The sequence below is a fragment of the Phaseolus vulgaris genome, chromosome 8 (assembly GCF_000499845.2).
Source record: "Phaseolus vulgaris cultivar G19833 chromosome 8, P. vulgaris v2.0, whole genome shotgun sequence".
In the NCBI taxonomy this organism is placed as follows: Eukaryota; Viridiplantae; Streptophyta; class Magnoliopsida; order Fabales; family Fabaceae; genus Phaseolus; species Phaseolus vulgaris.
Window position 1 is genome coordinate 36,751,751 of NC_023752.2, and position 23,705 is coordinate 36,775,455.

General features: G+C 44.2%; 2 protein-coding genes across 2 annotated transcripts; both read right to left on the bottom strand.

Moving 5' to 3' along the window:
- Window positions 1–783: 783 nt before the first annotated feature.
- LOC137825037 (uncharacterized) lies at window positions 784–1,890 on the bottom strand. Its single transcript, XM_068630710.1, has one exon. It carries the CDS (start codon window positions 1,888–1,890, stop codon window positions 784–786), a length of 1,107 nt encoding a protein of 368 aa, XP_068486811.1.
- A 3,078-nt stretch (window positions 1,891–4,968) lies between these two features.
- LOC137825038 (uncharacterized) lies at window positions 4,969–6,291 on the bottom strand. The gene has a single exon (XM_068630711.1). The coding sequence runs from the start codon at window positions 6,289–6,291 to the stop codon at window positions 4,969–4,971; it is 1,323 nt and encodes a 440-aa protein (XP_068486812.1).
- Between the last annotated feature and the right edge of the window lie 17,414 nt (window positions 6,292–23,705).

Sequence of the window (23,705 nt, forward strand, 5' to 3'; positions counted from 1 at the left end):
AGATAAATGTTGTAAGTAATAAGCTCCGCCAGCCGCTGTATCTGCTATCCAGAATGGTCCTTCCCAATTGCTAAAAAATTTCCCGCCTTCCTTCCGGGCGTCGCCTCGCATCCGCCAGACCAAATCACCTTTGTGGAATTGTCTTGGTTTAACTTTGGAATTGTACCGCCTGGCCGCCCTGATCTTGCATGCTTCCTCACGAATTCTACACTTGTCTCGAAGTTCGTTGATAAGATCTAGGCTGACCGAAAGGCTTGCTTTGTTGAGGTCAAGATCAAGGGTTTGTCGTCGGAGGGAAGGTTCGCCAATTTCGACGGGGAGCATGGCTTCAGTGCCATACGTAAGGCTGTACGGTGTTTCTTGTGTAGTTGTCTGAGGGGTGCAACGATATGCCCATAAGACTTCTAAGAGTTCGTCAGTCCAATTACCCTTGGCCGGGCTGAGACGTTTCTTCAGCTCGTTCAAAATGGCCTTGTTTGCAGCTTCTGCTTGGCGGTTTGTTTGCGGATGTTCGACCGAGCTGGTGATGTGTTTGATATGGAGCTTCTCGTTAAATTTGGCTAACGTACGGTCGGTAAATTGCCGACCGTTATCAGTAATGATAATTTGGGGAAGGCCGAAGCGACAAACAATATTCTTCCATACGAAATTTTCGACATTGCGAGCGGTGATTGCGGTCAGAGGTTCGGCTTCGATCCATTTGGTGAAATAATCAATGTCGACCAAGAGAAACTTACATTGTCCCTTACCGGGGGCGAAGGGGCCGATAATATCCATGCCCCATTAGACGAACGGCCAAGGTGATAACATATAATGAAGTTCCTCAGGTTTTTGGTGAGATAAAGCGCCAAACTCTTGACATTTAAGGCATTTTCGAACAAAATCGATGCAATCGCCTTGGACGGTCGGCCAATAGTAGCTGGCTCGGAATACTTTGGCAGCCATCGTTCTCGCGCCTGAGTGAGTACCACAAATTCCTTCATGTAATTCTCGAACAACATAGGAAGCCTGGTCGGGTGTTAAGCATTTAAGGAGCGGTCGGGTATAACCATGGCGATAAAGATCGTCGCCAATTAAAACAAATCGGGCGGCCCGCTGCTTAATGGTTCTCTCACTTCTAGAACTACATGTGCCATCAAGCAGATATTGCTTATTTGGGGTGATCCAAGTAGATTCCCAGTCAGTCGTTAAACATTCTTGCAAATCGATGCTCGGCCGTGTTAGCGTAACGTGGATGACCGACTGCTGAATTCCTGTACGTTTCGTGGTTGCGAGTCGGGACAAGGCGTCCGAACGAGTGTTGTCATCACGTCGGACGTGTTGCATGGATATTTCTGAGAATGTGCTTATCAGCTGTTTGACTAAGTGGTAGTACCGTTGCAGCAAGTTTTCCCGGACCTCGTACTCGTCATTAAGCTGACCGATGACGAGCCGGGAATCACTTTTACAAATTAAGTTAGTGATTTCTAATTCTTGAGCTAGGCGTAGACCGGCTATAATGGCCTCATATTCGGCCTGATTGTTTGAAGTTTTGAATTCGAATTTTAAGGCTTGCTCAATGACAATCTCGCCGGGTCCTTCCAACACGACTCCAGCGCCGCACGACCGCTCATTGGAGGAGCCGTCCACGTATAAAATCCACGATAAATGTGCAATCTTGGCCGAGGAAGGAGTGAGTTCGGCTGCAAAATTGGCGAGGGCTTGCGACTTGATGGCCCCTCGTGGTTGGTACTGAATATGGAATTCTGATAATTCTATTGTCCATCCGATCATCCGTCCGGCTAAATCTGGTTTGGTAAGGATTTTCACAATTGGGTAGTTTTTCCGAACAATAATACGATGGTTTTGAAAGTACATGCGCATCCGGCGGGCGGTAATAACGAGGGCCATGGCGACCTTTTCAATCATCTGGTATCGAATTTCGGCGCCATGAAGGGCGCGACTAACGAAATAAATCGGATGTTCTTCGGAATTAATCTTTTGGACCAAGACCGAACTAACAGCTTCGTTAGAAACAGCTAGGTAGAGTATGATCGGTTCTCGGGCGTCCGGTTTCTGAATGACCGGTGGAGAGGACAAAAATGTTTTTAATTGTAGGAAAATTTCCTCGCATTCGGTCGACCACTCGAAGCGAGATGCTTTTTTTCAATAGTTGGACTATGGGTCTTGTTTTTTCTGCAAGTTTAGGGACAAATCTAGATTTCCTCGCATTCGGTCGACCACTCGCATCCGGATGTTTTTTCTGAATTTCTTTAATGGAGTTGGGACTCCTCATTTCGGAAATAGCTTTACATTTCTCTGGATTAGCTTCTATGCCCCGGTGGGTAAGCATAAAACCCAAGAACTTTCCTCCCTCGACGCCGAACGCACATTTGTCGGGATTGAGTCTCATCCGGTGTTGGCGGAGAGCCTGGAAAACTTCTTTAAGATCGGTAATGTGTTGCTTGCACGAGTCGGACTTGACGACAATATCATCGACATAAACTTCAACATTTCGTCCGATCATGTTGTGGAATACATGATCCATTAATCTTTGATAGGTGGCCCCCGCATTCTTAAGGCCGAAAGGCATAACTTCATAGTAGAAGTTGTCGAAATCGGTCATAAAGGCCGTCTTCTTTCGGTCGGCCGGGTGCATCTGAATTTGATTATATCCTGAATAGGCATCGAGGAAGCTGAGGATGTGATGTCCGGCCGCCTCGTCAACTAGACGATCGATAGTAGGTAGAGGATAAGAGTCTTTTGGGCATGCCTTATTAAGGTCCGTATAATCAACACACATCCGCCATTTTTCGTTTGCTTTCCTGACCATAACCACATTGGCTAGCCATGTGGTGTAATGGGCCTTTCGAATGAATCGAGCTTGTAATAGTTTATCCGCTTCGTCACGTGCGGCCTTACGTCGTTCTTCTCCTAGCTTTCTTTTCTTTTGGGCTATCGGCCTACCCTCTTCATATAGTGATAATTGGTGAGTAATAACCTTCAGATCGACACCAGGCATGTCGGCGGCCGTCCATGCAAAAAGATCAGTATTCTTCATAAGGGTTGTACTGATGGCCATTCGGTCGTCCGACTTCAGTGAGGTACCAATATGTGTAACATGGCGATCATCACGAAGTGGGAGTGGATGTAGGTCTTCGCCTGCTTCCATACGAGGGTCGTCCATACGAGGATCTAGATCAACAAGGGCTATCATATGGCGGCGAGACGTACGCCTTTCGGAATGTCTGGTTGGGGATTGTCCTCTTCTTTGTGGGGATCGGCCTTTCGGATTAACCGTGTAGAGTTGCCTAGTTGACTCACTTTTCAAACTCGCGACATAACATTCTCGGGCAATTTTTTGATCGACGTGGATTGTTGCGATGTCGTTGTTCGCGGAGGGGAACTTCATGGCCAGGTGTGGGGTGGAAACGATGGCTTTTAATCTTTTGATGGACGGACGACCGAGGAGGATGTTGTAGGAGGTTTGGGCGTTAACCTGAAGATATCGTACGTTTATTGTTTTATGAAGACCGTCTTCCTCTCCAAAATTTGTATACAAGTCTATATATCCCTTGGTATCGACCCGTTCACCTGAGAATCCTACGATTTGCTCGTTATAAGGTTGAATATCTGCTTCTGAGATGCACATTTTCTTAAAGGTTTCCCAGTAGAGAATGTCAACTGAGCTGCCTTGGTCTACCAAAGTCTTGGCAATTGCGAACTTGTCGATCTCTACAGTAATCACCATAGGGTCGTCCTGGGCTGGATCTATGGCTGTGAAGTTGTCATCAGTGAAAGTGATCGGAGGTATATGTGGACGTCTTCTTGTAATAGCATGAGCGGACTGAATTGCTCGGAGATGTTTCTTTCGGGCGGAATTAGAGCACCCGCCGCTGGCGAAACCTCCTGCTATGTAGTTTACTTCGTGGTTTGGTTCACCCAAGGTAATTGGTCCGACAATCATGTTGATAACTTCGCGAACACGTTGGCGAGGTCGAGCGTTTCTGATGTGATTCCAATAGCCACATAGAACAATATTCTTGACACTTTGAGGAATCACCTTGAGCTGGAAAATGTAGAGGCACTTTCTTAGAAGCTGGATCATGGTTCTAAGATCAAGAACTCACCAAAACAAGTACCAAATCCCAAACTCATTTGGATGAACCAAATATTGTCAAATTGAATCAACAAAGGAGAAGGAAAAGAAGAAACCGAACAAAAATTGAAACTTAAACAAAAGAACCGAACAGATTTAAGAACAAAAAGAAAATAGATGCTGGAAAAAGGAATAGCCGAACCAAAACATGCTCAAGAACACAAGACAACAAGAGTAATTGAAAGAGAAGAAAGGAAGGAGAAGAGAATGCTCATGAAGATGGAGGAATGGTTGGATGATCACGCCACTAGAAGAATGGATGCTCCTAGATGAGTGTGGAAGCCGCCACTTGAGGAAACCATGGTCCTTCAAGATAAGACTAGAGAAGAAGCTCAAAGCTCTCCAAATGCTCACTCCAATTTTGAGTATAGTTTCTTTAGATAAAATTCAAATATGAAATTTACAAGGAAGGCACCTCTATTTATAGCCTAAGGTGCTGAAAAATGAAAGCTAAACAATTCAAAAATTCCCTCCAAAAACCACTAGAACCGGCGCTAATTGCCTAAGCAAGGAAGGTGTGATCCCTTCCTTCACTTTGGCACCCCCTATTCTACTCCTACACCTATCTACTAATACACCCCCCTAAAGGTCCTATTTAAAACCTAAAAGATGCTATAACAAAAGAGGTTTCTAAGGTTTCCCTCTAAGCACCTTCAACTAAAGACACTACAAAAAGAGAAAATAAATGTCCTCTAGCTCCCAAGGCTTTGAACATGCTTCTTGTAATCCTTTGAGGTGGACTTTGACCTCCATGGGCGTCCTCCATTTGTGCCTCCACCTCTTCTTGAGCTTGATGAGTGGCCTCCATGTTCTCTTGGGCTTGATCTCCATCAGTTTCGGTCGGGACTTGAGCTGCGGGCGCGCGTACGCCGAACGGGACTTTCACTGTGTCTTCGTGAAACTTGGTCACGGTCGGTTCGGCGTTTGTAGTCACTGCGGTATGACCGATCGTCACCACAAGAGGAATGACCGGTGCTTCGTGGCGGGGATCTTGAAGTTCTTGTTTTCTTGATGAACTGCCGTAAATGGCCGGCTTGGATGAGCTCTTCGATTTTGTCCTTCAACGCTTGACATCCTTCGGTCGTATGGCCGAAATTACGGTAATACTTGCAATGTTTGGCAGTATCTGCATTTGGTGGTGTTTGATACCATTTTAGTGTCAGGATTAACTCCGTTTGTAATTCTTCGTCTAAGGATCGCCCTCTGGGAACGGTTAAAGGGGTGTAACTGTTGAACCTTGGAGTCCGGCCTCCTCTATTCCGGTCGGACCTTAGAGTCGCTCGGACGGTTCGTTCTGTCTCACTTTCTCTTTCTTTGCTAGGGGTTTGATCCTTGAGGGCTCCGGTTCCAGCGGCTTTGAACCGTTGGTGATAGTCAATGTGTTCCTCGATTTGCATGAATTTGGTTGCCCGAGTGCGAAGATCTTCCATGTCTTGAGGTGGCTTCTTGATGAGGCTTTCAGTAAAACGGCTCGGCCGGATGGCCGAAACCAAGTGGTGTAATGCGACTTCCTGTTTGAGCCCTCGGATATTCATACATGCTTTGTTGAACCTGTCTAAAAAGGTTCTAAGAGATTCACCTTTCTCTTGTTGCACTGCTAGGAGAGACATGGAAGACATGTGATGCGGCCGGCTGGTGGCATACTGAGTAGAAAACTTTGCAGCCAAGAGGTCAAAGTCATCTATTGAATTCGGAGGCAACTCTGTAAACCAAGTAAGAGGTTCTCCTTGAAGCGACGTGGAAAATAATTTAGACCACACATTGTTATCTGTGGTGTACAAAGTCATCTGCGTTTTGTAGACATTTAAATGCTCATCTGGGTCGGTCGACCCATCATAGAGTTTAATGGTGAGGCCTCTCCACTTGTCGGGAAGCGGTGTAGTGATGATTTCGTCTATAAAAGGATGACCCCTTTTACTTGGCTTTCTTTCAACGATTCCAGTTCTGGAACTAAGATTGGGATCGGTCGATGTAGGTATGCGAGAAGCAGTTCGGTCGGCCGTATGGGATTGGCCTTCTCCTTCGGGATTATCAACCTGTCGCTGGAGTTGTGCATTTTGCTCTCTTAATAAGGCAATTTCTTCCTCTTGACGGCGTCTATCCTCTTCGTGTTGGCGACGGTCTTCAATCCCCTTTTGCCGCAATTCCTCCATCTGAGTTTGGAGTGGTTACATTTCAAAAAATACTCTAGTTGTTAGTCAAGAGTGATTGAGTTCCAAATAATTATTTAGTTAGTTTTAGCCAAAAGTGGTCAAGTTCAAAATAATACTATGTTGTAACTTACAATGATAGTTTGCGTAGTGAAACTCAATCAATTGATTAACAACTAGATGTAGTATGTGCTATCACACATACAAGTATAAAAATCATAGCGTAAATATTTATTCCATTTGTCTATGTTCATTGCATATTATTATCTTTCACTAACGAAAGATGGAGAGTTTTACAAAATAAGTTTTTGAAAAGCTTTTGACATGTCGTCTATTAAGTAAAACTATCATCTGAATGTACATCTTCAAACAATATCTTGAGAAAATTTCAAAAAAGTTTAAAAATGTTGTTAGATCCAAGTTCAACGAACCCTTTGTTTATTGTTCAGTGTGCACTTAAACAACTTACTATAAAACATAATTTTATATGTATCCGATCATGTCAACCACAAAAGTATCTAGTCTATTCCAACCACAAGTGTTGTGCATATGCATTATCTGATAAGTTTTTGCTTGAACAAATGCAAGCAAGTATACTTTGTAGATGCAATTGGAGTGGGATTATTTGAATCTGTTCCTTATATGAAGACTTGAAGAATGAAGATTTAGTTCATGTAGTATATGTGTTAGTTTATCCCTTTTGTATGTTTTTATTACTCCTTTTACCAAGTTACTTTATCCATTAAAATGCCAAAGAAAGTATTTCTAATTTATTTAAATTTGTTTATAACTCATTGTTGGTAAGATATTTGAATGGATTGAAGTGATGATGTGATATGATTCTAATAACATGAAAGAGATATTATAAGGACATGTTATGGATTCAACTTGAGTTGGAATATGATTAGGCACTTTCTAAGAATTGGATCAATGTTCTTAACATTGAAGAACTCACCAAATCACAAGTAACCAAGCCAAACTCATATAGAAACCCATGAAAAGGCAAATGAACCAATTGAAATACAAAAGAATACAAAAGAACCGATTAGAAACATAAAAGAACACAAATGAACCGATTAAATCTCCATGAAACTCAATTAGAAACACAAGAACAAAAAACTAAGAAGAACTACCGAATGAAAACACAAAACAAGCAAGATTAACCGATTGAAATTGAAAGAAACATCTAAGACATGTTTTAGGATTTGTTTTAGAATGGAAATGGATGAAGAAGATGAAAGGAATTAGGGGACTTATGTGGTTGGAGTTCTTGGAGATGAACACGCCACTTGAAGGATGTAAGGCTCCAAGATGAGTGTAGATGCTGCCACTTGAGGTTCCAAGAATGCGCTAAAGATGAGACTAGAAGAGGAGAAGACACAAGTCTCTCAATCACTCACCAATTTTGGGAGAGGTTCTTTACTCAAAATATCAAATCTCTCATTTCAAGGACTCAAGTCCTCCTTTTATAGGAGAAAGGACCGATCATGAGTTTACAAGAAGCTTACAAAGGAAGTTATCCAAGGTTGCCTTGCAACTCTTCCACTTCTAGCGCCTAAAGTGGAGAATGAAGGGATACCTTCTAGACTTTTCCTAAAGCTAATGTCTAAAGATGCTTTACACAAGAGGTATCTTTAGGTTTCCCTCTTTAGCATCTTCCTAAACACTATTCTATATTATTTAAAAATTTATACAAAAGAAACTATAAAGAGAGATATTAATTGAAGCCCATTCTTGAATGCTTGTAGTCTTCTTTTGGCTTTAGGCTTGGTCCTCCCTTTATTTTAATTCTTCTTTAATTTTTTAGAAGACTAGAAGGAAGAACTTTAAATGTTTGGGTGGATGACCTCTTCCTCCATTAGTAAAATCCTCTCTTATTTGATCTCTATCATGATGTAATCTTTAAAAATATTCTTAACCGAGGTCCTACAAAAACTATGTTGAATGTTTTAATCGATTGCTTAGTGAAGTCAATTTGTTCAAATCAATTAAGACCTCAAGTGATTCTAAGAAGGTTTTTAATTTTTTAAAATTAGTTTTTAATATATTGAAATTTCTTATATTTTAATAAGGTTGTTTGTCTATTAAGTTTTAACAAATTGAAAATGCACATTAATCCATTGTTTTCACTTTTAAGTTAAATCAAAATGTTAAAATGATGTTGTTAAGTCAATAGACGATCTAATACCCATTAGACGATCTCATGATATGAACATCTATGTGTTTTGATGATAACAAACACTATAAGATGTGTAAAGTGTTCTAAGCAAGTTATTAAGTGTGCAACATTTATTAGAAGGACATTAGAAGGTCTATCAACATAAGAACTTGTTAGTAGAACATGCCAAACAATGTCTGAAATGATATGTACAAACAAATGTCAAAAGGCTCATGATAAAACGCATTTACGAAGAGAAGACGCATACATCAAATTCTTTGTGGAAAGCTTCTGATGATGCCTATACATGTTGAACGTCCATACAAGAAAGTGTCACACATAACACACATGGCAGACGATTTAACACAAAAGGGAATGTCTATCCTAGACCTTCATATTATAATGTCTTCCTTATATTATGTGAATTAATCTTTCAACTTATTTGATGAATGAAATTACAACATAAAGTATTTTTCAAATAAGATTCTAAACATAAATGAACAACACATTGAAATGATAAATACTTGTGTGCTTAAAATGGACTTGAGAAAGAACAAAATTTCTATGGAAATCAAGTTAATATTCTATGATACAAATTATTTTAAATTGTATTAAATTTATAATGTTCGTTCATAAATAGTTTTGAAAAATAGATATAATTGAATATAAATAAAAAAAAATAAAATATGTTTTAAATGTTTCAATCTGTATAATTGACAACAACTATTTTAATTACAGATTAAAAAACAATTTAAAATATTATTCTTTGAATTGAAATTAATATATAATTGTTGATAATTCAAAGATAATAGTTCAGTGGTATATTTATGCAATTAAATGAATATCTAATGCATAATATATTCATAGGAATATAACTCTCAATCAAGGATGCGACAAGAGATCATATCAAGAGTTTCCACTTAAACCATCTAACGACCAAATGATCAAGTTAAATAGAGTGATTTGTGTAATCACGTGCAACAACCAAATTCATCAAGCATTAATGATAAATTACATTGATGAAAAGAAAATGAAGAAAATATAACAAGGGAATCTCAAATAAATAAAACTGTAGAGCTCATTGTGAAGATCTAAAGTTTTCTTCCAGAGCATCTGAAGGAAGACTGAAGATTCAACCTAACAAGATTGTTGGATAGAGTGATTAAGCATAACAATGGACTTTATGAGAAGATAATATACATTCCAAGGAATGATTTGAAGAGCTACAACATGATCAAGATGCAACAAGAATAGAAGTTCAACATATCCAAAGTAATGTCTAGCACATGACATGATGAGAAGAATGCACATTTCTAATTGAGTGTCTGAACGCATACAAAAAGAGGACACGAGCAATTATGAGTTGGAGAAAATCTTCAAGAGATATATTTGAATCATTAGAGAAACATTTTGAATAAAAATATATTCAAGACTCAATGAGAAAATCAAGATCAGAAGATTCCTAAAAGAGCGCTTAATGGCAAAATTGAAGTTATTGCAGAGTGAGATTTAGGCAAAGGATTGAATCTTCATAAAGTCACAACAACCAAAGAAGAAATCAAGTGAGAAAGAAGCACTAAAGACGTATGGCAAAACTTTCCATTCTTAGCATTTAAAGCATCAAAGTTGTACCGCCCTGGTAGTCGGAAGTGATGACGTGGCATCAAGCTACAGTATAGGCGTGTTGACAAGGCGCCAAGTTGGCAGAAAGGAAGGAAGTCGGGGGGCTCGTGAAGTCGCCAGTTATTAAGTTGGCGTGTTCCGATCTCCAGCATACCAGAACCGGCGATCACCGGGTTAAAGATGAAGTCGCCAGATGTAAACTCAGGCGACCAAGGGAGTGGAGATCGCCAGAGCAAGCACATCGCCAGAGATGAAGGTGGTGCAGATTATGAAGGCGGCCGGCGAGACCACAGGGAAGGTGTACGAAGGCACCCTGACTCGCCAGTTCTAGTAGAGATCGCACTCCCAAGTTAGCTATGTACTGGGCAGCACCATGCATAAATAACTTAGCCAAAAAGAAAGTCAGAAGCAGCGCCCAAGTCAAGGAGGCTCCAGATGATGGCACGTGTACAGTTGGATGCGAGCCACGTGTCCAAGTCTGTAACTGCCAGGAGAGAGAAAGTAACCAGGTATATAAGAGTTCTCAACGAACTTTCTGAGGTACGCACGTTCAGAATACATTCTTTACGCTTGCGAGTTATAGAGCTTACTGTGAAAGAGGATTTGCACGGTTCTTGTTCTCTTAGTATTTGGTGATTCGGTCACTGACTTGGGCGTTGGAGTGCGATCGGCCGCAGCGGCGCCGCTCTGTTTCTTTGCAGGTTCTTGAGGTGGATCTCGAAGGGGAACGGAGGTGTGAAGCGGTGCACACGTCGATCCTTTGACGAGGCAGTTTCCAGCGTTCTGGTCAACAGGCAGGATCATCAGGCGCCCACCGTGGGGCCGTGTAAAATTTGCTCCCATCCACAGCGTGAGTTCTTGGAGATTTTCGAAGTTTTCTGCGTGGTTGTGTGCTGGTGCAACCATCGTTCGCTGTTTGCTTGAAATTTGTTCGGTGAATTCGCGTTTTACACCGTTCGTTTGGGTTTTCGATCGGTGAAGTGAGGTTTTCCTGCTGTTTACGCGTAATATTGTTCGGTGGAGTTGAGTTCTTTCGCTCGTTCGGTTGTCCGTGGGAAGAGCAGTGGTTTCTGGTGAAGTTGCAAGTTTCTCTGAAGGTTTGCGGTGTTCTTGAGTTTTCTCGCGGAGTTTCGCACAGTTTTTCCGATTGATCGCCGACGCAATCGTAGCTAAAGTAAGTGTTGTTCGCTGCATTCTGTGATTCGCTGAGTTTCATGAGAAAAATGAGAAGCAATCGCTCAAGTCCAGTTGCGCCCGTCGCTGCTGAAGGCGCCGCTGCCATGACCATGGCGCAGATGGCAGAGATGATGCGTTCGTTGCAGGCAACTGTGGAAGCCTCACGCATAGAGCAGGCGAGAATGCATGAGGACCTGGTCGCCTCTCGCGCCAGGAATGAGGAGTTCAGCAAGGTGACTGAGGAGCTGCGTCAAGCTCTTCAGGAACAGCAAGGGCGTTCTTCTGCTGAAGAGGTGGCGCCGTCATCGCCACCTCGTGTTTTCCCTATGCCTTTTGTTCAGGCGATTACTGACACGCCTATTCCTACAAGCGTGGTTCCGGTTAAGGCTGTCTTTACCGGCGTGGAGGATCCAGAGGCCCATCTGACCACGTTCCATACGCAGATGATGCTGTCGGGAGGGTCAGACGCCGTGTATTGCAAGATGTTTGTGAGCACGCTCCAGGGAACGGCGTTGGAGTGGTTTGTGAGTCTACCTAACGGTCATATAACCAATTTTCAGCAGTTGTCGAAGGTTTTCGTCGAGCAATACATCGTGAATAAGGCACCGCCCAGGGTGTCTTATGATTTGTTTGATATAAGGCAGTACCAGGGAGAGTCCCTCAGAGACTACCTGAATCGCTTTGGAGCGCAGATGGTCAGATCGCCGGCTAAAGATGAAGAAATGCTGGTCTATGCATTCAAGAAGGGCGTGCTGCCAGGACCATTCTGCGAGGCCTTGATCAGGGCTCACCCTGCAACGTTTGCTGAGGTCAGGCGACTTGCGGTGGCTCACATCGCCGACGAGAGTGAGGTCGCCGAGAAGAGAGGGAGCGTGGCTCCCACTAGGCCACGCGCCCAGACCAGGATCCAGCCGCAAAGGGTGCTGGAGACAGCGGCGGCGGCCAGGAAGGACCAGAGGACTCGCCATCCTTATGATAGGAGGAACAAGGGGAGTGGCCAGGGACGCCAGCAGCCAACACGCCGGGAATACAATCGCCCGCCTAAGCACAAGTTTGTTATGGGATTGGCAGACCTGATCGCCATTCCCAATATATTTGCTAGGTTGAAAGCGCCTGAGAAGGTGGGCGACAAGGTGCTGGGACCAAAGCCAGACGCCTGGTGTGAGTTTCACCAGGGCTTTGGCCACACTTTGGACTCGTGTTTGTCCTTAGGGTATCAGCTCGATGATCTGGTTAAGAGCGGGTTCCTAAATGACTATCTGCTGGATAGGAGGACGGGGGGAGCGTCGAGTCCCCAGCCAGCAGGTGGAGAAGCCCAGCAACACGAGATGCCTATCCACGGGGAAATCCACACCATTGCAGGAGGCTTCTCAGGTGGTGGATGCACCGCATCGCAGAGGAAGAAGTACGCGCGTTCGGTGATGACGGTGGATATGTTTGAAGATCACTCGCCGGAGGTAGACATTACGTTCACCAAGCAGGATCTTCGGGACGTTGTGCCCCATGACAACGATCCCATAGTCATTTCGTTGGTTACGGCGGGAAGGAAGGTCCACAGAGTTCTGGTGGACCAGGGAAGTTCGGCAGACGTGATGTTCTGGCCGACTTTCACGCAGCTGGAGTTGCCCCTTGACCAGCTAAGGCCCTATGGAGGGTGCCTGTATGGGTTTGCTGGTGACCAGGTGGAGGTCAGGGGGTATATTGAGTTGAGAACCACGTTTACAGATGAGGCTGGTTCGAGGACGGAGAAAATCAAGTACCTCATCGTAAACGCTCCTTCAGCATACAACATCCTGTTGGGAAGGCCCACGCTTAACAGGATAGGCGCCATTCCGTCGACTCGGCACATGAAGGTAAAGTTGCCGTCTATGGAGGGGGTGGTGATCACGATCAAGTCTGATCAGAAAGAAGCGAAAAAGTGTTATGAGAATAGCCTGAAAAACAAGAGATCAGTGAGTTATGTAACAACCACCCCACCTCCCGGTGTGAAGCCCAGATCGACGGTAGCGGAAGAGACCGTCGGAGGGGACGTGGAGATGGTGGACGCTGAGCTAGTGGAGGGAAACGCTGGTTTGGAGGAGGAAGAGGCGCGGAATCGCCCTGAGGAAGCGAGAGAGCAGGGAATCGCCAGGGCGGTGATCGCCCGAGAATCCAGGCCAAAACCTGTCGAGCAGTGGCTCGAGAAAGAGATCGGGGGAAAGATCTTCAAGCTGGGAAGATCTCTGGAGGTCGAGCTCCAGGACCAAATCGCCAAGGTGATTGAGCGGCATCTGGACGCGTTTGCATGGTCCGCCTCGGACATGCCCGGGATTGATCCCGACTTCTTGTGCCATCATCTGGCGATGGACAACTTGGTGAGACCAGTGCGACAAAGAAAAAGAAAGTTCAACGAGGAGAGGAGGCAGGCGATTAGAGATGAAACACAAAAGCTCCTTGCTGCAGGCCACATCAGGGAAGTCCAGTACCCTGAATGGCTGGCGAATGTCGTGCTGGTGAAGAAGAGTAACGGGAAATGGCGCATGTGCGTCGATTTCACCGACCTGAACAAAGCTTGCCCAAAGTATTCGTATCCTTTACCAAGTATAGACGCCCTGGTTGACAGTGCTGCAGGGTGTAAGTTGCTGAGTTTCCTGGATGCCTTCTCGGGGTATAATCAGATCAAGATGCATCCCATGGATGAAGAGAAGACAACCTTCATGACGGAGAGGTCGTGCTATTGCTACAAGGTGATGCCGTTTGGGCTGAAGAACGCGGGGGCCACGTACCAGAGGCTGATGGATCGAGTACTGGCACCAATGCTGGGAAGGAACGTGCAAGCGTACGTCGATGACATGGTCGTGACCTCGCCGGAAAAGAGCAAGCACGTTGCTGACTTGGAGGAATTGTTCACGACGATCGCCAAGTTCAGATTGCAGCAGAATCCAGAGAAATGTATTTTCGGCGTGGAAGCTGGGAAGTTTTTGGGTTTCCTCTTGACTGAAAGAGGCATAGAGGCCAACCCTGATAAGTGTGCCGCCATCTTGGCGATGAGGAGCCCAGCTACAGTGAAGGAGGTTCAACAGCTAACAGGTCGGATGGCAGCCCTGTCCCGCTTCGTGTCCGCTAGCGGAGAAAAGGGCCATCCCTATTTTCAGTGCCTGAGGCGCAACAATAAGTTTGTTTGGACGAAAGAGTGCGAGGAAGCTTTCGTCAAGCTGAAAGAGTATCTGGCGAGCCCGCCGGTTCTGTGCAAACCGCTGGTGGGAACCCCTCTCAGGTTGTATTTTGCTGTAACTGAGAGGGTGGTGAGTGCGGTGCTTGCCCAGGATCAAGGTCAGGCTCAGAAGCCTATTTATTTTGTGAGCAAGGTGTTGCAGGGCCCCGAAACGAGATATCAGGCCTTGGAGAAGGCTGCGCTGGCTGTGGTATTTTCGGCGAGGAGGTTGCGCCACTACTTTCATAGCTTCACAATACTGGTGATGACTGACCTGCCTATCCAGAAGGTCTTGAAGAAGCCTGACGTTGCAGGAAGGATGGTGAAGTGGGCAGTAGAATTGTCAGAGTTTGATATCAAATATGAGCCCCGTGGCCCGATTAAGGGGCAAATCTTTGCAGATTTCGTGGTCGAGCTCTCATCTGAGGCAATGCGAGTTGAAGGGGACGATTTCCGTTGGGTACTTTCGGTGGATGGATCGTCGAACCAGCAGGGCAGCGGTGCTGGAGTCATATTGGAAGGACCCAACGGCGTGCTGATCGAACAATCTCTGAGGTTTGCCTTCAAAGCCAGCAACAATCAAGCAGAGTATGAGGCGCTGATCGCCGGAATTTTGCTGGCCAAAGAAATGGGAGCCAGGGTGCTGATAGCTAAGAGTGACTCGCTGCTAGTCACGGGGCAAGTAACAGGCGAGTTCCAGGCTAAAGATCCACAAATGGCGGCCTATCTGGAATATGTGCAGGAGTTGAAGAGTTCTTTTGCCTCCTTTGAAGTAGTGCATGTGCCCAGAGAGCAGAATGCCCGAGCTGACTTGCTAGCTAAGCTTGCCAATTCAGGCAAGGGGGGTAGGCAGAGGACGGTGATTCAAGAAACTCTGAAGACGCCAAGAGCATTTGTGGCAGATCACCTGGTCCTTCAGATAAGCAAGTCGACGAAAAAACCAGCGAGAAGCCATAAGTCCCTGACGCAAGAAACTCTGAGATCGCCGAGAATTAGAGCATGTCGGGGAGAGAAGGTGAACGTGATGCAGGTCTGCGCTACCCATGAGCCAAACACTTGGATAACACAGTACAAGCGGTGCCTGGCGGATGGCCTTCTCCCGCTGGATCCGACTGAGGCTAGGAAGGTAAAGAAGAATTCTAGCAAGTACACCCTGATTGATGGCGATCTGTACAGGTTTGGGTTCACTCACCCGCTCCTGGAATGTAAACATGGCGAGAAGTGCACGAGAATCATGGCGGAGCTCCACGAAGGTACATGCGGAAGCCACGTCGGGGGTTGAGCTCTGGCCGCGAGGACTCTCCGTGCAGGATACTACTGGCCATCGATGAGAGAAGATTGCAAGAAGTATGCCCAATGTTGCAAACAATGCCAACAGCACGCCGATTGGCATAAGGCGCCTCCCGAGGAGTTGAAGTCGATCTATAGCCCTTGGCCGTTTCATACCTGGGGAATTGACATCCTGGGACCTTTCCCGCTGGCGATCAGGCAGATGAAGTACTTGGTGGTGGCGATTGAATATTTCACCAAGTGGATCGAAGTAGAACCAGTGGCCCAGATCACCGCACACAAGATCGAAGGTTTCGTGTGGAAGAACATCGTGTGTCGGTTTGGAGTGCCTAAACGCCTGGTGTCGGATAATGGGACTCAGTTTGCAAGCCACCTGTTGAAGAAGCTTTGCGAAGGGGTGGGAATTCAACAAGTGTTTGCATCCGTCGAGCACCCTCAGACAAATGGCCAGGTGGAGTCAGCTAATCGGGTGTTGTTGAGAGGTTTGAAGAGAAGGCTAGAAAAAGCCAAGGGAAGCTGGGCTGAGGAGGTGCCCCGTATAGTCTGGGCATACCATACCACCGAGCAGTCAGGAACCCATGAGACCCCGTTCAGCCTAGTCTATGGGTGTGATGCGATGATTCCAGTAGAGATTCAGGAGAGCTCGCCGAGATTCCAGAACTTTGTAGAGGAAGACTCGAATGAAGAGAGAAGGCTGAACCTGGATCTACTGGATGAGGTTAGAGAGGAAGCGAGATTGAAGGCTGAGGCGGTGAAGAGGAGGATTGAACGAAGGTATAACTCGAAGGTGATGCCAAGGCAGTTTAGAGAAAGCGACCTTGTGATGAGGAAGGCCCACCAGTACGAGATGGAGAATAAACTGTCGCCCAAGTGGACTGGACCGTTCAGAATAACCGAGGCGCTCGGGAACGGCGCCTACCGCTTAGAGACGCTGGAAGGAGGGGCGATTCCTCGCACCTGGAACGCCACGCACCTGAAGTTGTACTATAGTTAAGAGCTTTGTAAGTAAAGACAAACACAAAAGTTATATTACAATCTGATGAAACAGTTTGAAGGGGGCACTCTTTTTTTCCCTAAGGAGGGTTTTTAATGAGGCCACCCAATAAAAGAGTTTTCGAAGTATAAGGCGTTTTCAGATTGCATGCTTGCTGTTTTCCAAAAAGTTTTGAAGAAAGACCTTGTCACGTATACGTGATTTAAGGCGAGTAAAGATATATTGCATGCTTTCTAAAAAGTTTTTAAGTCCTCATCGTTTTTCGGCGATTGGAGGCATCAGTTAAAGTTTTTAAGTCCTCATCGTCTTTCGGCGATCGGAGGCACCAGTTAAAAGACCTCAACGCCCTCGCGCGTCCTGAGGCAAGTTAAAGTCCTCCTCGCCGTCGAGCGAGTGCAGGCGAGAAAGAGTTAAAGTCCTCAGTGTTTCTGGGGGCGAGAAGATGTAACCCCTGGGGCAATGCAGAGGCAAGTAAAAGACCTCCTCGCCGTCGAGCGAGTGCAGGCGAGAAAGAGTGAAAGTCCTCAGTGTTTATGGGGGCGAGAAGATGTAACCCCTGGGGCAATGTAGAGGCAAGTGAAAGTCCTCAGTGTTTCTGGGGGCGAGAAGATGTAACCCCTGGGGCAATGTAGAGGCAAGTGAAAGTCCTCAGTGTTTACGGGGGCGAGAAGATGTAACCCCCGGGGCAATGTAGAGGAAAGTAAAAGTCCTCCGTGTTTCTAGGGGCGAGAAGATGTAACCCCTGGGGCAATGTAGAGGCATGATTCAAAGACCTTCTCGCCTGTGAGCGAGTTCAGGCGAGTAAAAGACCTCCTCGCCTATGAGCGAGTTCAGGCGAGTTAAAGACCTTCTCGCCTATGAGAGAGTTCAGGCAAGTTAAAATTCTTCTCGTCTCGAACGAGTTCAGGTATGGTGTAGAGGGTGGAAGAAGTTCTGAGGGTGGCTAAGGTAGGTTCGAAGAGAACGCCTAGCCACCCAGTCTCTTGCTCTGAAGCACAAGGAGGTAGAGAAGGATCCGAAAGGCGTCTCTACCCCCAGATCAAAGAACAATGGCCAAGGCGTGAAGCCAGAAAGAAGCTGATCGCCAAGAGTTTCTGGCGACCAGGAAAAGTTCAAACAGTGGCGAAAAAGTTAAAAGACCAGTTTTGATGGAGCAGATCGGGTGAAGCAGTGTTTAAGCCAGTAGCTGAGTCAAAGTTTGTTGCTTGAGGAATCTTTTTACGATAAGGTTAATTGCCTTAAGTTTACGAATTGTTAAAATGATTGTTGTTTAGGGCTGAAGTGATTCGAAGCAGTTAAGTCAAAGGTCGTGCCTACAGTTTTCCTAAGTCTTTTCTTTGGAATTAAGCAAGCAAGGAAAGTTGAAGCAATTAAAGAAGTTATAAGAGGAAGAACGTAGACCTTTGTCATTAACAGTTAATATCAAAACATATATACGGAAAGGCATAAAGTTTGTTGCAAGCTGTATACAAGGGAAAGTATAAAAGCAATGGATGGATTAAATTGATCAGTCTTCGGCGGCACCACTTTTCCATCCACCACTTCATTATTCAGTGACACCATGCTGAGATCTAGGTCGGGGAACAAGCAGGCAAATTGTTCCCGGGCAGCTTCGAATCCAGCAGCCAGAATTTGAGCAGAGTTCAGCTTGAGTTCTTCAATCTGCTTCTGAAGTTCCTCAATCCGCTTCTTGAGATCTTCAGTTTGCTCTTTCAGCTCCTTATTCTGTTGCTCCAGCTCTTCAACCTGCTTCTTGAGTTGTTCATTGGTCTCTTGAGCTTGGAGAAGGTCTCCAGCAACCTTCTTGGATTCCGCTTGCACTTGGGCCAATTCAGCAGCTACTTTTCCCTTCTCTTCGTTGGCTTCGGCGAGATCAGCTATGGCGTCGTCCCTTGCCTTTTCCACCTGCCCCAGGAGGGTCTCTCGCTCGGCTGACCTTTTCTCTAGTTTCTGCACCTTGACGGCGTCGGCCTTTATGAGAGCCTCCAGGTCAGCCACCCTGACGCGGTAAGGCACAATCTTGCTCTCTAGTTCGATCTTTTCTTGAGCAAGTTGTTGCACTTTGTGGCGGAGATCAGTGGCCTCTTTGCGCGCCAACCTGAGCTCGGTGCTCATTGCGTCCTCCACTCGGGAGTGTTCAATCTCCGCCAGCGTCAAGTTGAAAGACAACTTCCCCACCTCAACCCTCATGGTGCTGTTCTCTGTCTTGAGGTTGAAGAGGTCGTCTTGGAGCCTCCTGGTGGAGCTTTCCACAGCTCTGGTGATGATGGCAGGGATGTCTTCTGCTATCGTCTTTAGCTTAGCAGATAGAGGCTCCCACATCCTCGTGACCTCAAGGGGGAGGTTTGCTGCTTGTAGAGGCACTAGAGGCGCTGTGGGGGCCTGTTGTGGGTTTTCGTCGCCACCTTCCTTAGCTGGTTCTTCAGTGGGCGCTTCTCGACGTGGTGACGACATCGGGGATTCAGTGATCAGAATCGGTGAGGTATGAGCGACCTCATCCCCGATTGGAGCAACCTCTGCGGCTGAGGCATTTGAAGGGGGACCCCCTCCAGTTGATACATGTGGCGTGGAGGCGCTCGGGGGGTCCTCCATGAAGTTTGGCTCTTGGGCCTCAACCGCGGGTGGCGCAGTGGCCAGCGGGATCGCTTGGACTGGTGAAACAGGAGCTTGTGGGGGTGGCGATGATGGAGGAGGAGCAGGTGTGGATGGTGGCGTTGACGAAGGAAGAGGGTGATGGAGATCAAGCCCAAGAGAACATGGAGGCCACTCATCAAGCTCAAGAAGAGGTGGAGGCACAAATGGAGGACGCCCATGGAGGTCAAAGTCCACCTCAAAGGATTACAAGAAGCATGTTCAAAGCCTTCGGAGCTAGAGGACATTTATTTTCTCTTTTTGTAGTGTCTTTAGTTGAAGGTGCTTAGAGGGAAACCTTAGAAACCTCTTTTGTTATAGCATCTTTTAGGTTTTAGTTAGGAGCTTTAGGGGGGTGTATTAGTAGATAGGTGTAGGAGTAGAATAGGGGGTGCCAAAGTGAAGGAAAGGATCACACCTTCCTTGCCTTGCTTTTGAGCGCCGGTTCTAGCTTGTTTTGGAGGGAATTTTGATTTGTTTTAGCTTTCATTTTTCAGCACCTTAGGCTATAAATAGAGGTGCCTTCCTTGTAAATTTCAGATTTGAATTTATCTAAAGAAACTATACTCAAAATTGGAGTGAGCATTTGGAGAGCTTTTGAGCTTCTACTCTAGTCTTATCTTGAAGGACCATGGTTTCCTCAAGTGGCGGCTTCCACACTCATCTAGGAGCATCCATACTTCTAGTGGCGTGATCATCCAACCTATCTTCCATCTTCATGAGCATTCTCTTCTCCTTCCTTTCTTCTCTTTCAATTACTCTTGTTGTCTTGTGTTCTTGAGCATTTTTTTGGTTCGGCTGTCCTTAATTTTCCAGCACCTACGTTTTGGTTTTCTAAATTCTGTTCGGTACATTTGTTTGTGGTTTAATTCTGTTCGGTCTTCTCTTTTATAATTCCTTTGTTGATTCAATTTGACAATATTTGGTTCATCCAAATGAGTTTGGGAATTGGTACTTGTATTGGTGAGTTCTTGACTTAGAACCATGATCCAACTTCTAAGAAAGTGCCTCTATATTTTCCAGCTCAAGGTGATTCCTCAAAGTGTCAAGAATCTTGTTCTAAGTGGCTATTGGAATCACATCATGTGGTATCATGAGTCTTAGGTTCATTCTTGTTAATTGTTGAGTTGTGTGCACTTTATTTTCAAGAGCTCTTTAATTTCTTGCAATTTAAGTTTCTGTTTTAGAATTTTAATTGAGTTTTCTTGCTGTTTTTCTTTTGCTCCAAGTGTTTGAGGAAAGGTTTATGGCACTCATAATTCTTATGAGTATGGTTGCTCTTTTGGAATGGCATTATCCTTCCTAGAGTTTACCTTAAGCTTCCTTTCACTTGTTACAATTTGTGATGTGTCTTTTAATTTTTGAATCATGTCAAGTTTTGTCTTAGTCATGTTATTCCATATATGTCATTACTTCTAGTAGTACTTTTATTGTTTTGATTGTTTCTTGCTTTGGTGTCATATAATTTTCTGAATTGATGTTGATCCTTTGTGCATTTTCTTTTTAGAATTGAGTTCATACTTGTATTCTAGACCTATACAAGTTCCAATACATCATTTTCTATTATGTCTTTGCTAGTTCATCATTCTGTTTTTTATTCCTATTAGGATTCCTCTGTTTCTGAAAAGAGTGCTTACTGTTTTTCCTTATTGCAACTGATTTACGTACTGTAAAATTCTGAAATTCTGGATTTGAGATATTCAAAGTGTTAGAAAAGAATAGAAAAAAGAATCATTCAAAAATATGAAGTACACAAAAAATGATAAATAAAATAAAAAAAGTGTACATTCCTGCCGAAAAAAATACGGTAATCTGGCAGTGATTTTAAAAACTTTATTTCTCTCAATTGGCTTACTGTTTTTAATTGATTCCAGTGCCATTTTTGAGTTAACATCTTGAAGTTTCTGTGGTATAAATTTCATAATCCAGTTCGCTCTACATCATTCCAGTTAAATCAGTGAATATCAAGCACAGTTTGCCTTTTAAAAAAAAATAAATTTTCCAGTAGCTAATTTTTTTGTTTTCTTCATCTACTCTAGAACTTTTCCTTAAGTATTCTTTTGTGTGCCTACTTTTCTCATTGAGTTCTTTATTTTCTTGATTGTATTTCATTCTTACTCTTTGAGTTTGTCTCACATATAGTTTTCCTTTTGCAATTACCTTTCTTTGCTTATACCTTTTCTTGTTTGTCTTTATTGTTTCTTTGGTTTTGTGGTGGTTTGCTCTTAAGATTGGTGTGCTTGCTTTGACATATTTCATTTGAGGATTCCAAGGCCTCAAGATCAGATTGGAGCAAGAACATTATTTCTTTGAGAGTGATATCTTTTTCAGCCTTAAATTCACTTCGGCAGTTTCAATTGCAAAGCTCACTGTTTTTGCTAATTTTTAACTTGTTTGCTGTTTTGTGTGTTTGCTGTTGTTTTTTTAATTACAAATGGCTGGATCTTCAAGTGATGCATCCTACAAGCAGAATTCTCCTTCCAAAGCTTCCATTCTTGGTGAATTACATGAAGCTCAAAGAACAATTAGAAGGTTGGAGGAAAAAATGAAAAAGATGGAGGTCCAACAATCTAGACCATCTCCTTCTATCCATGATGGACATCATTCTCATAGACCATCTTCAAGAGCTTCTTCAAATGATGTTGGCCGTGAAGATGAGCATAGGAGAAGGAGACCTCCACCCCAAGTCCATGGACAAAGACATCATCACCAAGGGGAAAGAATTCACTACGGCAATGGCTTCTACCATGATGCAAAGTCCAAGCTTCCTTCGGTCAAACTACCTTGTTTTAATGGTTCTAGTGATCCAAATGTGTATTTAGATTGGGAGGCTAAGTGTGAACAAATTTTTGAGATCCATGAGATCCAAGATGAGCATAAGCTCAAGCTAGCCACCCTAGAGTTTAGTGATTATGCCATGAAATGGTGGCATGGGATTGTAAAGGACATTATCTATCACAAGGGTCCTCCCGTGGACTCTTGGAACTCTTTAAAGGATCATATGCGCGCTAGGTTTGTACCCCCACATTTTAGGAAAGACCTCATGTTGAGACTCCAACGGTTTCAACAAGGCACGCTAAATGTGGATGAATATTATAAGGAGCTTGAGACGCTTGTGCTTAAAATTGAATTAGAAGAAAGTGAAGAAGCCATGGTTGCTAGGTTTGTGAGTGGTCTTAGGAAGGATATCCAAGACATTGTTGAGTTACAAGAGTATTCATCATTGGGCTCTTTAGTTCATCTTGCAATGAAGGTGGAAGCCCAACTTGCTAAGAAAAACTCTTTTAAAAATGCTTCCAATAATGGATACTACTCCAAGTCTTGGAGAAACAAAACTTCTTTTTCTAAACATCCTTCCAAAGATTCTTCTTTCAAACCCAAGGAATCTAAGCCATCAACATCTAGACCTAAGTCTCCCACTAGAACATCTAACACTAAATGCTTTAAATGTATGGGTTATGGTCATATTGCTGCAAATTGTCCTTCCAAACGAAGTATGTACATGCATGAGGGCATTGTAGTTAGTGAGCATGATTCGGATTCTTCAAAGCATTCATTGCATTCTTATGCATCTAGTGAGGAAGAGAGCGAATGTCCACTTGAAGGGGACTTGTTAGTTGTGAGAAGACTTCTTGGACAAGTTTCACAACCTTTTGATGAAAGTCAAAGGGAAAATATTTTCCATACAAGATGTCTTATTCAAAACAACATTTGTTCCTTGATAGTGGATGGGGGTAGTTGTGCAAATGTGGCTAGTACAAGAGTAGTAGATAAACTTGGATTGCCTACTATCTCTCATACAAAGCCCTACAAGTTACAATGGCTTAGTGAAGTAGGAGAAATAATTGTTAATAAACAAGTCCTCATCCATTTCTCCATTGGAAAATACAAAGATGAGGTATTATGTGATGTTGTGCCCATGGAAGCCACTCATGTTCTTTTGGGAAGGCCTTGGCAATTTGATAGAAAAGTTTTACATGATGGCTTTACCAACAAATTATCTTTTGAATTCCATGGTCACAAGGTTACTTTAAAATCTCTCTCTCCAAGAGAAGTCCATGAGGACCAAGTTATCATGAAGAAAAAGAGGGAGAGTGAAAAAGATAAAAAAGATAAAAAAGATAAGAGTTCTAAGCCTACACTCCTTGTGTCTAGGCGTGACATTGAAAGGGAAATAGTGGCTCATCATCCTCTTTTTTTAGCCATCCCTAGAACTCTTAGCATAGAATCACTTGTTGATAGTCCTCATTGCTTGGAAAATTTGGTAGAAGAGTTCAAAGATGTGTTTCAAGATCCTCCAAATGGACTTCCACCTTTGAGAGGGATTGAACACCAAATTGATTTGATACCGG